We start from the raw sequence: 15,479 nt of genomic DNA on the forward strand, positions 1-15,479 counted from the left end.
CTCCTTTTGTTACATAGGAAATCTTGGTGTTATGAAAATGATTTATTCATTCCACTAAACATATTAGCCATATAGCTTTAGAAATAAACTCTGTGAAATATAAGTATACAAAAAAATCTGTCATAAAATATTTGTTTCCACTACACAGTTTTCTCTGCTAGCAATGACATTTAAATGACAGTGCAGATTTGGAACAGATTACTCAAAAATAGAGTTGCTTTGCCTTCCATTTAATAACCAAATAAAGTTTGCAGAAAAAAATTGCTGAATGTGTAAAAATTCCTGGCCTGAATTTCAAATGCATATTTTACTATATAATCAAGGTACTGAAAAGCTCCAGTCATTTACCATTATTTTATTCTGTACCTGCAGCGTACCCATCTGGTTTTTTCGCACATGGAATAGAGATTTAAAACAATTTTAGTGACAGTAGCAGCCAAGTTGATATAGGAAGGCACAAGTGCTTCAGAGGCAAGGACAGGCACTATGTGAAGAAAAATAATCCAGAGCTCAGTCTTAAGAGGAAGGAGGGTCAAGGTCCACAGCTACAAAGCCAGATACTACATTAGGGGATTGGGGAAACGCTGTTTTTTTTTTTTCCCAAACAGCCCTCTTTCTAGCTCCCAATCTCACCTGCAAGGAAAAGAAGTGGGGCCAGGTGGGCCAAGGTGAGAAGGCCAAGCTTGAATGAAGACGGGAAAAGGCAAGTTAAGCCAGAGCAATCTCCCTTCTTTATGCCCTCCCCACCATGGCTCCAACTACTAAACATTTCAGGGATTTCCTTGGTCCTTGCCTTTATAGTCCTTTATCTTCCCTATCCTAGGAATAATCTTTCAAGTACTCAAAGCAAGCAATAGGGAAGAAGAAAAAAAATGAAGGACTGTATTAGATTTTTTTTATACAGATAGAATTTATAAGCACAAAATTAAGGTACTTATTTCAATTTGTCATCTACTTTTTCTGGCTTGTTGATTTTATATTCTCTACATAGGATAAGTACTCAGCAATAACCATTGCTTCATCTTCTAGAGTTGAGTCAAGATAATCTTCTTCATGTTCTGGAATATCACCCAAGATTTCATTGACTGCCTCTGTTTCCATATCTTCATCTGTTGAGGCACTAGAAGTACCTGAAATAAAATATTAAAATGGGAGAAAAGGGGAGAAAAAAATCAAACAAATAATGGTCTGCCAAAGTCAGTTTTAGAGCATGTCTTCTGCTAATTATATATTCTCTCAAGTAATCAATTACTATGCAAAACCAACAGGGCAGCCCTAGCCTTCCCAACTAAGGCTTCTATTTCTATTTCTGCACGGACCAAAGTCCTTTCTCAATAAGAACAGTTTCCCCCTAATCAAGAGCTTGAGTCTTACCAGCAGAATCTGAAGGGGATTTTGTTGATGAAGTTGAAGAAGAATCTTCAGATGGCATTTGTAAATCAGATGGAAGAGTTCCGCTATTATGAGCAAGTGTCTGAGCAGCCAGTTGAACATTTCCTCTAAATACTCTGAGAGCTGTCTTGGCTGTCTCAGCTTCAAAACCCATATATACCAACTAAAGCAGAAAAATGGAAAATTACAGATAACAGAAAATAGAAAATTCAGGTAGTATACAAAACCTGAGGTTTGTTTATGGTTGCTGTAAGCACTTGCATCATCCAATGAGACAGTCAATCCCCAGGCTTATTTCTTAAAATTTATCAGACCTTTTGTTCTTTATACCAGTTATTTCCTGATTTACCCCTACTCCCCCCTCAATGAACACTCTGCTGTAAGAATGAAAAAAAGTTGACTAAAACTAGCCAACAGAACAAACATAATCTGACAGATTATGTACCATTCTGTAACATAGGTCTCATCTCCTTATTCTAAGATTAAGGAACTATGTTTCATTTATGTCTTCTCTGGGACCACAACTGACTAGTCCTAGGCTTAAAGAGGATTTTTAAAAAGATGTCATCATGAACATCAAATTTTTCCCAAATCAAATGTTCTGAATTCTATGAGTCTGACTCCAAGCAATTCAAGTGGTGAGCACATTTGAGTCAAGCATCTTAATTTCCCTTGGGAACAGGAGAAGTTTTATCATTGCCTTTGGTTCTGATTCATCCAAAGAACACCTTGAGGCCTCTGTAGGAAAGGTACTATACAAATTAGTAATATCTGTACTTAACTAAGTACTCAGAATACACTAGTTGCTGCCTTAAGTAAATGTGTACAAGACAAGATAAAGTCCTAAGTTGTTCCCTTGGTTTCCTCCTGCCAGGAATACACCCTCCCCAGCTTCCCAATGCTTGGCTGCCCCCAGGACAAGGGGCCAGAACAGCTGAAGCACTGTCTCTTTCTTGGCCCCTATCTCTGCAACTCAAGAGGTCTCTGTGATGCTCTGAGGGACACAAAGGCATTAGCACTCACCTTATCAATATTTTCTTGAGAAGCATGTTCCTGGTTGTTGCTAGTCTCAGGATCTGCATCATTTAGCCACCACATCTGCGGATTACTAAGAAGAATCTAAAATACACAGGAATAACAAGCTACTGATCCATATGGAATATAAATGTCATTCCCCACTCAGGTTCTAAAGCAGAAATCAAAACCTAGAAAAAGTTTATATTAAGGCCTTGGCAGTACAGGCTTATTCATTCTAATCTGTTTTTCAAAAAACTTTATCTAGTCTGCTATTAAAATGTCAAACACTGAGGTTACCTACATTTTATAACTCTCTGCAATACATGAAGTGCTCCTGTTTCCAATAGCTTTTATGAGTTTTTTGTTTTTTAAACAAATTTTTGATTTGGAAAGTTGTTTGTCCTTCATGCTTGAAGAGGACCCAAAATGACATTGTGATGTTAAGGTCAATATACAATGTGCCTGGCTATGGCTGATCATACCACTTTGAGCTTGGAAGGCTCTACCACAGGTCAGGCACAAATAGTCTATATGAACATTTGGGAGGGAGACCTCTCTAAATCTGCATGTTTCACATTTCACTTCTTTTGAGCTACCACCATGCTGAGTGGTCCTGTGCCATTATCTCCCATGTCTTATAATTGATACCAAAGCTCTTCAAAGAGACCTTGAAAGTGTCCTTGTATTGTTTCTTCTAACCACCATGTAAGCACCTGCCTTGTGTGAGTTTTCCATAAAACAGTCCTTTAGGTAAGCCCATCAGAGTTGGGCTCTCTGCAGTACAGTTTGAGCACTTGGCAGTTCAACTCAAGAAAGGGCTTCAGCATCCAGTACCTTATCTGGCCAGGAGATTTTCAGAGTCTTCTTAAGACAATTCAAATGGAAGCAGTTCAATTTTCTGGCATGGTGCTAGCAGGCTATCTTGGTTTCACAGATGTACAACAATGAGGACAGAACAATGGCTCTGTAGACCTTCAGGTTGTTAGGCAGTCTAATTCCTCTTTTCTTCCACACTTTCTTTTAGAGCCTCTCAAATGCTGAGATAGCTCTGGCAATGTATGCATCAACCTCATCATCTATGTGAACATCCCTGGAAAGTATACTGCCCATGTAAGTGAATTTATCCATAGCATTAAACATTTCTCCACTGATGGTACTGCATATGGATGGTGTAGTACTGGTTGGTGGAGAACTTCTGTTTTCTTGGTGTTAGTTGTTCGACCAAAATTAGCACAAGCAGCAGAGATTTTAGTCATACTCTGTTGCATCTCACCCTCAAAGGCTGCAATGAGCGCACAATCATCTGCAAACAAAAAGTCACATACAAACTCTCCCTCCACTTTAATCTTGGCTTGTAGCCTTTTCAAGTTAAATATTTACCATCATTGTGGTAGCTGACCTTGATGCTGTTTTATCCTTGTTGAAGGCATCCAACAACACCACTGAAAACAACATGCTAAAAGTCACAGGAGCAAACGGATAGCCCTGCTTCACTCCACCGGTGACTGGGAAAGTGCAAGAGCACTGTCCATTATCCAGAACCTGTGCAAGCAGGCCAGCATGAAACTGGTATACAATACTGGTGGACTTCTCTAGGCAACCAAATTTTGCCATGATCTTCTACAGGCCTTATGACTTACAGTATCCATACAGTTAGACTGACAAAGGTGAACAGACCTCTGTTCTGTTAAAAAAAAATGTCATTAGTCTTTTAATTGTACAATCTTGATAAAGTTAGAGGACCTCTAATTTCTTTATCTCTGTTCTTGAGACAGGATAGATAGAAGGGGAGATGGGTTTCCTGATTGAGGATAAGGCTAGGGAAGAAAAAGAAGTGGGCACTAGAAGTTTAGGCTTTTTTTTTGGAAAGCTTATTTCCTTGCAAACACTAAATTAAACACCAAACAGGAAACAAAATTCACAGAAAATTTTAAAGCCTCAAGAGATTTTATACTGCAGTTAGTAGAACACATAGCCCTGGGTCTCCTGGGGGAGGTGGGTGATCTCCTGGCCCTGGTGGCCAAACATCCTTCAGTACAGTACATGGCATTTTAGAGAACGAGGCCTGTGAAGAAGACACAGAATGGACGAATCCTTCCACTTACCTTGAGTGCTTCATCCAGGTTTCCTCTTGCCTGGTGGAGAGCTTCTTTTGCAGCATGAGCCGAATAGCCCATTCCTTTCAAAGAATTTATGTTATCCAGTCTTCTTTTTCTTTTTTCTTTTTCCTCTTTCTTTATTTGGGCAATTTCCTTTAAGGAGACAAGTAATGAAGTTATCGTGACTGATAAATGTCCAATAACACATATGCCTAGTATGCTGGGTACTGAGCTCAACTATATCCCTATATCTGAGTCTTTCGTAATTATTGTTCTCAGCATACAACCTCAAGAAAAAAATTTAAAGAACTTTATTCTACTCCCTTTGTGTAGGAGGGACTGGGGAAAGGAAGAAGAAAGGAAGGAGAAGGGAATACAGGAAACAGAGAATGGATGCTTCAATAACATATAACAAGAACCACTATTTCAATGTTTGTCATTCAACAGATAATCCTCACCAAATCTCCCTATTCTAGACCTAGCCATAAGTACAAGTTCAAACAGTTGAAGTCATAAAGAAATTGTCCTTATCTTTTTATTTCACAAGAGCAGACTGTATAACTGGGATCTTAGGAGATTTCCTATGAAGTTTTCTAAATCCATGCTCTATAACATAAATCCATGATTTAGGCATCCCCTAGGTTGCCTGGCAATATAAAACAAACAGAAAAAAAGCAGAGCAGTGTAAACCTCTCTTTACCTAATCTCAATCCAGTCACGTTTCATGAAATACAAATGAAGTAATAGACTTATTCTGTATTGCTCCAGAGAGCAGAATCAGGACTCATTACTGGAGTAAACACAACTGTGAACATTAAACTTCTAATTAATCAAGTGATTCAATTTAAAATTTTTCATGTCCTGTTCTAACACTACATTGCAATTAATATCTACTGGAAAAGTAGAATAATTTTTCACTCTTCTGAAGTCAGGAAACTTGAGTCAAATGGGATAAACAGTTTTCTCTGACACTGATGGGTGGTATACTATTGGTTTGGTCTTAAGTCTCACTACCTGTTCAAGCACAGAGCATAGATATTTGACAAACGTAAGCAGAGAATGTTAAAGTACCTCTCTTCGGTTGGTAATATGGGTGGCAGCATGATCTACATTCCCATCACAAGCCCTCAAGCCAAGTCGAGCTTCCTGAGCAGTAAATCCCAACTGTAACAAACTGTGAACTTTTAGAGGATCTATAGACAGCTCTTCATAAAGTTGTTGTGCCTAACAACGGGGGAAAAAACAAAGCAACCATACAGGTATAAGAATGTTGATACTTAACATGAATTTAAGGCCTAAAAGAAATTAGACTGTAGAGCCAAAATCAATTTGGCCATGTGTGTGTAAGAACTGGAAATATGACCAGTCAGTGGTACATTATGAACACCTACTATGTGCAGAGCACTATAATGGGTACTATTGGGAGTTACAACAGAAACTTAATATGTTGTACCTGCCTTCATAAGCTTATGACATAAGAAAGATAAGTAGTTCTTGTCAGATATACGTAACTCACAAGATATATCTAACTTCACCAAGAAAAGGCTGAAGCCATTTGTCGAGTTTCTTCAGCTCCCATCCTTCGATTCCCTAAACCTTTTCAGCATCATCTCCCACTGTCCCATATTTCTCTCCAGTCACAGAAGAGATATCCCCACAGAACAAGCTAATCTTTCTAACTGTACCCTTAATCCCAATTTCTTCCCACTTCCTCTAGACTCTAGCACCAACTGTCATTCTTGCACTCACATATCTTCAATATCTCCTTAACTGAATAACTTCCACCTGTGTACAAACATGCTCAAGCTTCCCTAATCCTTAGGGAAAGGAAAAAAGCCTTTGCTTGAAGCCCATCCATTTCCCATCCCATCTCTCTGTTCCTCTTCAATGCTGGCATTCTTGAAAATAATTCACATGTATATACCATCTGAAGGTTTGCAAAACACTTTCCTTACCACATGTAGGTACAGTACTATTATTCCCCCACTTTCTAGATGAGAAAATGGAAGCTCTGAGAGGTTAAGTGATTTCTCTATGTTCATACAGCCAGGGTGACTAAGGCAGTATTTGAACCTAGGTCTCCTGACTAAGTCTAGCCTTTTTCCTACTTCACCTCAATGTCTGCATTCATCTGTACCTTAAGTCTCTATTTCCTCACTACCCACTTTCTCCTCAACCTCTCGTAATTAGACTTGACTCACCTGCCTAACTCTACTGAAAATGCTCTAAGTCACCAATGACTATCTCCTTGACAAATCCAGTGGATTTTCCTCAACCCTTATGGCTCCCTCAGACCCTCTGTAGCACTGTCTTTTCCCTCACCTCTTACATCACTTACTAAGTCCTTTTGATTCCATCTCTGCGTACGATATCCCTCACATCTGTCCTCTCACCACCACCACCACCACCATAATTTGGAATCCTATTACCAACCATTTAGACTGTTGATAAGGTCTAACATATCTCCCCCACCACTCTCTACTCCCTCCAATCTGTTCATCACAAGACAGCCAGAATAATCTTATAGATTTGGTCATGTCACTCCCCTACTCAAAAATCTCCAAAGACTCCACCCTGCCTAAGTCTGCCATTCATTGTCTACAATCAAAGCCTTTCCCAAAAGGTAGAACCCTCTCTTTTTAGTCTTTATGTTGTATTATTTCCCTTCAAGAGTCCTGCCTCAGGACTCTTCCTCTTCCCTTCCCCAATCCCATACCCTGCACATTCATGCCTTTGCTCAAGTTCTTCCCTCTCCTTGAAATTCCTTTCTTCCTAATCCTCTCCTATAAAACTTTAAAGCCAAAATTCAATGTCACTTTTCCCAGGAAGTCCCCCAAGATTCCAAGTTGCTAATGACCTTTCTCCTCATACCGAAATGAAACTTTGTTTTGTAACTTGTAATGCACTTATCACTTTACCATTATGTTACCACTATTCATATCTTTTCACCCTATTAGTCTTTAAGCTTCCTTAATATAGTCTAATGTTTACTGTCAAAACAAATAGTAGCTAAGTAACTACAATGTTTCTCATCTTACCTTATTGAGATATTCAGAAGCCTCCTCCCCATTACCACTATGGTAGTTTCTTATTCCTTGAAGCAAATAAAGTCTTAAAAATAGTACCTTCTCTCTCCCATAACTTCCCTAAGGAGAGGGAGAAAAAAAAATATCCAAAAGTTAAAACAACTACCTTACTTCTATTACTAGACATGTTAACACTTCCATTTAAATTCCTTTTTTCTCCTATAATAGCAAAAAACAAAGTTAATTTCAATACAGTAAACTCTGCTATCTCATATTAATCAGATCTAATCGAATAGAAAGAACACAGGACTGGCGGTCAAGAGACAAAGATTCCCACTCCAGGTCTGCCACTATCTAGCTATGTTACCTTGGGAAAATCACAATCTCCCTCTGTCTCAGTTTCCTCATAAGATATAACACAAATGAGGCTAGATTAGATTGAAGCACAGCAAATTAATGTTGCATTTGGGAGATAGCCAAAAAGTTTAGAAGCCAAATGAACTTTTTAGCTTTCAAGGGAAAAAAACGAAGAAGGCAGAGTAGGGTGAGTAAGAGAAGCTGCACATTGTTGGTGAGGCACTGTGGTTCAACTAGAAGATGGACACTACATTAAGATTACAGAAGGACTATTGAGAAGTCTGGAAGAATCCTCTAAAAAAGCTCAAACATCCAGTCTGGGCAGTTCCTTGGCTCAGAGGCAAAGTCCTTGGCTCTTCTGGGTTCAACTCTCACCTACCAAGATACACATGGTAAAGATTTAGAAGCACACAAAGCCTTTAGGTGAATCCCCATTTGTGGGGTTGTCTATGGTTGTGAACTTCAAGTTACCTTAAAGTAAAAGATTCACAGAGGAGGAAGTTTATAGTTTCTCATATGATACTAGAAAACTAGTTTCCTTAGAATACTAAGTATCATGTGAAGTCCCCAGACACTATGGCAACAAGGTACCTAAGATTGGTCAAACCCTGAATTAATGAACTCTTAAAGGTCCCTGCAAGACTAGAACCCAATTCTAATTTCTAGGCCATGGAGATATGCTACCTTCAAAGTACTCTTAGAACTTTCTGAAATATCCAAGAAAGATAAAATTATATTTAGAATACTTTTAGTGTTTAGTGTATTTTGCTGCTTCTGCTAATTCTTTAAAAATTGATCACCTGCATATTGCAGATATGGTTATTATCATTTACCATCACTCAAAACAATTATTTTTGTTTTATTGCTTTAATTGCTTTAAATATTATTTTAAAATTACCAACTGTGGCCAATGAACAAGTTTATTGAATTTTTTTTTTTTTGGTGAGGCAATTGGGGTTAAGCGACTTGCCCAGAGTCATAACACTAGTGAGTGTTATGTGTCTGAGACCGGATTTGAACTCAGGTCCTCCTCACTCCAGGACCAGTGCTCTATCCACTGTGCCACCTAGCTGCTGCCATGAATTTCATTTTTTTTAAAAACAAATTTTAAAGACTTGGTTTAAGAACAGGCTGACAGGAAGATGAACAATCCAATAAAATTCCAGTGCAAAAATGTTTACTTTCAGATTAATAAAGTGGTAGAACCACCTTTTTTTTTTTTTGGTGAGGCAATAAGGGTTAAGTGACTTGCCCGGAGTCACACAGCTAGTATGTGTTAAGTGTCTGAGGCTGGATTTGGACTCGGGTCTTCCTGACTCCAAGGCCAGAGCTCTATTCACTATGCCACCTAGCTGCCCCAGAATCACCTTACAATGTCAGTTTCACCAAATGATTCCTACTAGTAGACTCATCTAAAAGAGGTTTTTCCACCAAATGATTTTGGACCAGATCCTGTGGGGCGGCTGTTTTTCACGAGTGGCATCAACATTATCACTGTACTATTCTTGAAATTTCTCTTCAAAGCTTTCTATCCAGTGTTAGCTCATTCCACGCACAGCAATATAACATGTAATTCAGATAATTTGAGAGGTGAGGGGAAAGAACAAATCTACACCTACTTGTAATTTATAATTCATCTGAAATGGCCAGCATATATACATACATACATACACACACACACACACACACACATATATACACACCTTAATCCTCAAAGACTTTTGATCTTTATCTTTATTTTCAGCACAGGAAGATAATAACAGTACCTACCTCCCAGAGTTGTTCTGAGGATCAAATGAGTTACTATTTCTAATGGCACAGTGTCTTGCCTAAGCAGGCACTTAGTAAGTGCTTGATCCCTCTCCCTTTTCTAAGGATTTAGGCCTGGCAGGGGCTTTAAAAAATCATTTAGTTAAATCTCTAATTCCCATGCCCCAGAGAGGATGAGGCAGATTAAATGACTTGCCCACGGTTATACCAGTTTTAAGTAGCAGGGCTGGGACACAAATTCAGGTGCTCTAATCCAGAGCCGGTATTCTTCCACTACACTATGAGGTCTTTCAAGCTAGTGAAAATGTAGTGGGCTGACTGATTAGGTAACAAGTGTCCCTTCCCTGAAGCCATTCAAGTAAAAGCTAGCCAAACAATTTGTTGGAAACACCATAAAATGGCTTCACGCACTGGGCAGGGTTAGTTTAGATGACTACTAAGATTCAACTCTGAAATTCTATAATTTAAGTAAAGCCAGCAAGACATAATGGAAGGGGCACTAGATCTGCAGTAAAGAGACCTGGGTTTAAGTCCTATTTCCAATGCTTACTAGCTATGTGGCCACAGGTTTATCACTTAATTTATCTTAAAAAAGGAGAGCATAGTTCCTGGATCAGTAACTGAGTTCCATGGGTCTAATAGCTCCGCACAGGAAATAAGGACTACAGCCCCAAACCTCCACATATGTAATATATTGTTAAACTTTAAAAAATTGTTTTCAAATGTAAGTTGCTTATCTGTAAAATGGGGATAATTAAAAATCTTTCCACTACCTACCCTCACAGTACTGTTATGAGAAAAGAACTTTGCAAAAGCTAAAGTGCTATATACATATGAGCAATTATATAAACAAGAGTTATTACAATAAAATGATATTCCTTGAAGTGAAGTAGTAGAACTGGTAACAGAACTCAAATACTCTCCCTTTGCAAGTCTGTGGGAAAATAGGGAAAAGAACCAAAACTTAGGAATTGTAGAATGGGATAGAAAATCCTAAGCAATATCTTAGGAATTAAATGAATTTGTTTTGGGGATAGTGAAGCAATAATTTAGTTGATTAGTTCAAGCCAATAATACCCAGACAATAGTTCTTGAGGCATATGTGACATGTAAACCCTATGGGGTATACAGAAGTCACATGTTTCTTTTGGCTAATGGGGATTGCAAAAGTGGTCCCAGAGTCACGTAACTCTGAATACCTCGGGTCTGAATTCTGCATGGACAACAATAATAAAACCCAAACACCCCAAAGTATTTTAAAACCCTTAAAAATTATTTTCAAATATAGTCTGAAATTGCAAGAAACTGCAAACTACTATAAAGCACTTTTGAGCTAGCAGATACGATGTGAATTACACACACACACACACACACACACACACACACACACACACACACACACATTCTGTACTCAGACCTGACAACATGCAAACCATACAAACCATAGTTCAAATCAACATACTTTTATATGCACTAGTCTTTGGTGGTTTTCCCCATAGCAGTTTTTAAAGCATGTCTGGGCCACATTTAGCTTTCTTTCTGCATCATCAAGGCATTCCAGCTGTCCCAGACGGAAGTAACACCACACTATATCCAGCTGAAGAACTGCATAATTATCTACTGTGTCCAACAGGTCTCTGCAACATTCACTGTAAAAGAGAAAGTACATCTCACTAATCATCTATTCTATGAAAATTTTCATTATGTCAAGTTTTACTGAATTCTTTTTTTCTAAATTAAAGCAGAAAAAAACTGCAAAAAAACTTCAATTGTGTTTGTGAAGACTGGATGTTTTACAGTGAAACTCTCGACTATAATAATAGGGGCAAGTTCTGCTCCTTATCCAAAGCATCAAGATCAACTGGGGCTCTTCAGTGGGAGGGACAGTAGAGCTGGACTAGTAAAAGGGTGCCAAAAACCTCCTGAATAAAGGCTTCTGGCCAAGATTCCCTCTTGTACTTAGTCTACCACACTGCATGCCTTTAAAGACTTTCTCTATAAGTTAGGGACCATGGATTACAGGAATGGATTAGATGGGTGTATTGGGAGAAGATAAAAGTTAAAGATAGTTAGAGGTTTAAGATCTGGAAAGAACCTTAGAAAAAATTTAGAGTCCAACCCCCACATTCTATAGATGAGAATAGTGCATAATTAGACTATAAAGATAATTTATTAGGGGATGACGTGTTCAGACCTGCACTTTAGGAAAATCACATTGGCAGCTGTGTGAAGAATGGATTGATGGATTAGTGGTGGGATAGACTTGAGGCAGGGAGACCAATTCAGAGGCTCCTGAAAGTGAGAGATGAGGGCCTGGAATAGAGCAGTGGCTACACAAATAGACAGATGCGGATAGATAAGACAGATATTGTGAAGGCAGAAATAGCTAAATTTGGCAGCTGACTGGACATTCAGGATGAGAAAGGGGTTTACAAACCTGGGTGGAAGGAGGATAGTGCCCTTGACAGTAACAGGTACATATGCCTATTACAGCAATAAAAATGAATTTGGTCCAGACCTGTGATTTCATTTTAGGAACTATTGGTGGAGAAATTTCTTGCACTGATACAACTCAGTAGCTCATCTGTAACTTAATTTTTGTATGTCCTCACAGCTAATATGAGTCAATGGGAGAACCGAACTCAAGGCAAGCCCTCTAACCATTTTGCCTTACTGTCCCTCCCCACTTCCACACCCCTCCTACCTCTCAGGGACAGACAGTATTTGTACATTTTAACCCTGATTTTAAGCAACAAGTGGACTAGACATTTTAGCAGGTAAAGTCAGCTATGAGTCTCTATTTTGGAGGGCAGGGAAAAGAAAAGAAAGGAGCCACTACTCATGTGGTAAGCATACTCAATAAGGAGATGACTATCTACATAGGGCCAGTCCTGGGTGAAGTCACTGGATGGCAGTCCGGGGGCGAGGAGGAAAACTGGCATAGCAGAGCTTGTGGCAGCAGTGCAGAGGGAACCCTCTTCACAGTTCCAGGGCAGAGAAGAGTGCTTGTGGTCATTCACAGACTAGAGCACAGTCCAGGAAAGGAGTAAACACCTCACCCTCGATCGTACCACCTTGGAAGAACTGAGAACTGACAGGTCCCTACAAATGCCTCTGAAAACAGCTGCACAAAACCCCTGAAGCTTGGGACAGCACATGGGCTTTTAAGTCTATAAACTAATTGATTGCTATATTCATGATTTAAAGCCATTCACGCTCACAGTATTCCAGGATATTCATTCCATATACTGATGTTCTAGGTCCTCTTCTTTTCTTCCTCTATACTATTTCACTTGTCTCATCAGCTCCCATGAATTTAATTATAATCTCTGGAGATGATTCTCCAATCCACTTATCCAGCTCTAACTTCTCTCCTAACCTCTAGTCACATCTCCAACTGCCTTTTGGACACCTTGAAAAGGATGTTTTTAGATATTTTAAACTCGACATGTATTATCCTTCTTCCTAAACCCTACCCTCTCCCTAATTTCCCTGGTACCACTATCCTCCTAATCACCCAGATTCAAAAACCTAGGTATCATCCTTGACTCCTTCACTGTCAAATTGATCTTTGTAGATATGATCACATCATCACCTTATCAGATATGCTCCAGTGGCTCCCTATCGACTCCAGAAGCAAATCTAAAATACTCTGTTGGCTTTTAAAGCCTGTCATAACCTGGCCTCTTCCTGCTTTTCCACTCCTACAATTTCTTTCCTTTGAATACTTTGTGATCCAGTGACACTAATTTTGTTCCTCTCACAACCCACTTCCCTACTCCAGGCTGTCCCCAGTGCTTAGAATCCTCTCCCTCCTAACAGCCTTCGTTTCCCACTGGTTTCACTCCTTCACTCACTACACCTTGTTCACAAGATCGCCATCAATGGGAAACCTCACCACCTTGCCAGAACAAATCAGCTTTGGTACTCATACCTCATCAATACCCTTCGCCCTTCTGATTGGTGGGCAGGAGCAATAAGCTTCAAAACTAGCACTGAAGAAGGGGGCGCATCTCTTCATTTCCCACTGGCCATGCTCCTTTGATTTCTCCACCTTACCTCTATCTGTCCCAGTACTTTCCACCACCACCTCCACTTTTCAGTTTCCTTTCGTGTTATCTTTCTCCATTAGATTATAAGTTTCTTGAGGTGAGAAACTGTCTTTCTTTTTCATACTGGTATCCCCAAAGTTTAGCAGAATGCCTAGCACTTGATAAATGTTTGACTGACTCATATCCTTTCTCCTAGCCTTCCTCAGGTCCCAACTAAAATCCTGCCTTCTACAAGAAGGTTCTTCCAATCTCCCCTTAAAGCCAGTGCCTTTCCCTAAGATCATCTCAAATTTATACTGCATGTGTCTTGTTTGTACAAAGTTATTTGCCATGTTGTCTGTCTCATTGGACTGTAAATTCCTTGACAGCAAAGACTGTTTTTTGCCTTTCTTCATAACCTCAGTGCTTAATGCTTACCACAGTGCTTTGCATACAGCAGGCTTTTAACAAATGCTTCTTGATTTAATGTATTTGAGTAAGAATCAAATGCTCTTTACAAGCTTTATATCAAATACAATTTTTATGCAAAAACAACAGCAGGGTTCAGAAACCTGTTTCATGGCTATGGCCTTTAGCCACATTTGATTGTTCTTTGCAAGCAATTAGAGGTGATATTTGCTCTGGCTGCAGCCAATGCACACCACACAATACATCTGGTAGGCTGATGTGGTGCCACATCCAGAACTGACATTTTATAGAAACTGAAATTTTTTTGGTAATCAGTCTTCCAAAGGGCAATTCCAACAGGTAAACTCTACCATTTATTCTTTTTATTCTTTTTAAAATTATTTTTTAACTTATTTTTTTTAGTTTTCAACATTCACTCCCACAGGCTTTTGAGTTCCAAAATTTCTCCCCATCTCTCCCCTCCCCCTACCCCATATTTTTCTTGGAGGCTTTGGATATAGGCACTTTGACTTTGTTATCTTCTTCTCCTTGTATGTTTTGATCTTCCTTGTCACCAAAGTAAGATTCTATAGTCTGAGGTTTTTTTTTCCCACCATCTGCTCATTTTCCCAGCCAATTACTTGACTTTCTAACTCTTTGTTAAGGTAGTGCTCTGCTTTGAGTGTGGAGGATGTGCTGTCCCAAGCTTCAGGGGTTTTGTGCAGCTGTTTTCAGAGGCATTTGTAGGGACCTGTCAGTTCTCAGTTCTTCCAAGGTGGTACGATCGAGGGTGAGGTGTTTACTCCTTTCCTGGACTGTGCTCTAGTCTGTGAATGACCACAAGCACTCTTCTCTGCCCTGGAACTGTGAAGAGGGTTCCCTCTGCACTGCTGCCACAAGCTCTGCTATGCCAGTTTTCCTCCTTGCCCCTGGACTGCCATCCAGATCCACGTATAGGCAAAGCAACAGAATCCTGCCTCAGTGCCAGCGAAGAGATCCCTGTAATCTTCTTCTGATCAGTTTTTTGATCCCCTTACAGTGTGTGGGCTGAGAGCTCCAGAAGCAGCTGCTGCCACTGCCAGGCTATGCTAGGCCTGGGGCCAGACCATGCTCCTCTCTCATTCAGGTCAGACAGACCTTTCCTATTGCCTTTCTAAGTTGTCTTTGGTATCTGCGGGTTGACAAGTCCGGAAACCGCCACAGCTGCCAGTGATTTGGTTTCTTGAGACCTGCTCTAGGCCTGCTGAGGCCTTGTCTGTGCCCGCTCAGCCCGCACTGGACCGTGTTCCTCTCCCAGCCAGGCACAACAGACCTTTCCTGTAGACCATCTAGGCTGTCTTGGGCTAGAAATTTGTTTCATTGTTTTTGTGGGTTCTCTT

The 15,479-nt window shown here is 39.8% G+C and overlaps 1 protein-coding gene across 4 annotated transcripts in view; it reads right to left on the reverse strand.

Moving 5' to 3' along the window:
* Nucleotides 1–340: 340 nt before the first annotated feature.
* NUB1 (negative regulator of ubiquitin like proteins 1) overlaps nt 341–15,479 on the reverse strand; it is a 38,095-nt gene continuing 22,956 nt past the window's right edge. For all 4 annotated transcript variants that reach the window (XM_020977795.2, XM_020977798.2, XM_020977797.2 and 1 more), the window contains 7 exons: nt 11,124–11,310; nt 7,547–7,654; nt 5,580–5,732; nt 4,515–4,661; nt 2,416–2,511; nt 1,375–1,555; nt 341–1,130 (listed from right to left, as the gene is read on the reverse strand). In XM_020977795.2, coding sequence (XP_020833454.2) covers nt 952–1,130; nt 1,375–1,555; nt 2,416–2,511; nt 4,515–4,661; nt 5,580–5,732; nt 7,547–7,654; nt 11,124–11,310 — 1,051 coding nt within the window. In that variant the 3' untranslated portion in view covers nt 341–951. The remainder of the gene's footprint in view (nt 1,131–1,374; nt 1,556–2,415; nt 2,512–4,514; nt 4,662–5,579; nt 5,733–7,546; nt 7,655–11,123; nt 11,311–15,479) is intronic.

The sequence above is a fragment of the Phascolarctos cinereus genome, unplaced genomic scaffold (assembly GCF_003287225.1).
Source record: "Phascolarctos cinereus isolate Bilbo 61053 unplaced genomic scaffold, phaCin_HiC Scaffold_1;HRSCAF=81, whole genome shotgun sequence".
NCBI classification, from domain to species: Eukaryota; Metazoa; Chordata; class Mammalia; order Diprotodontia; family Phascolarctidae; genus Phascolarctos; species Phascolarctos cinereus.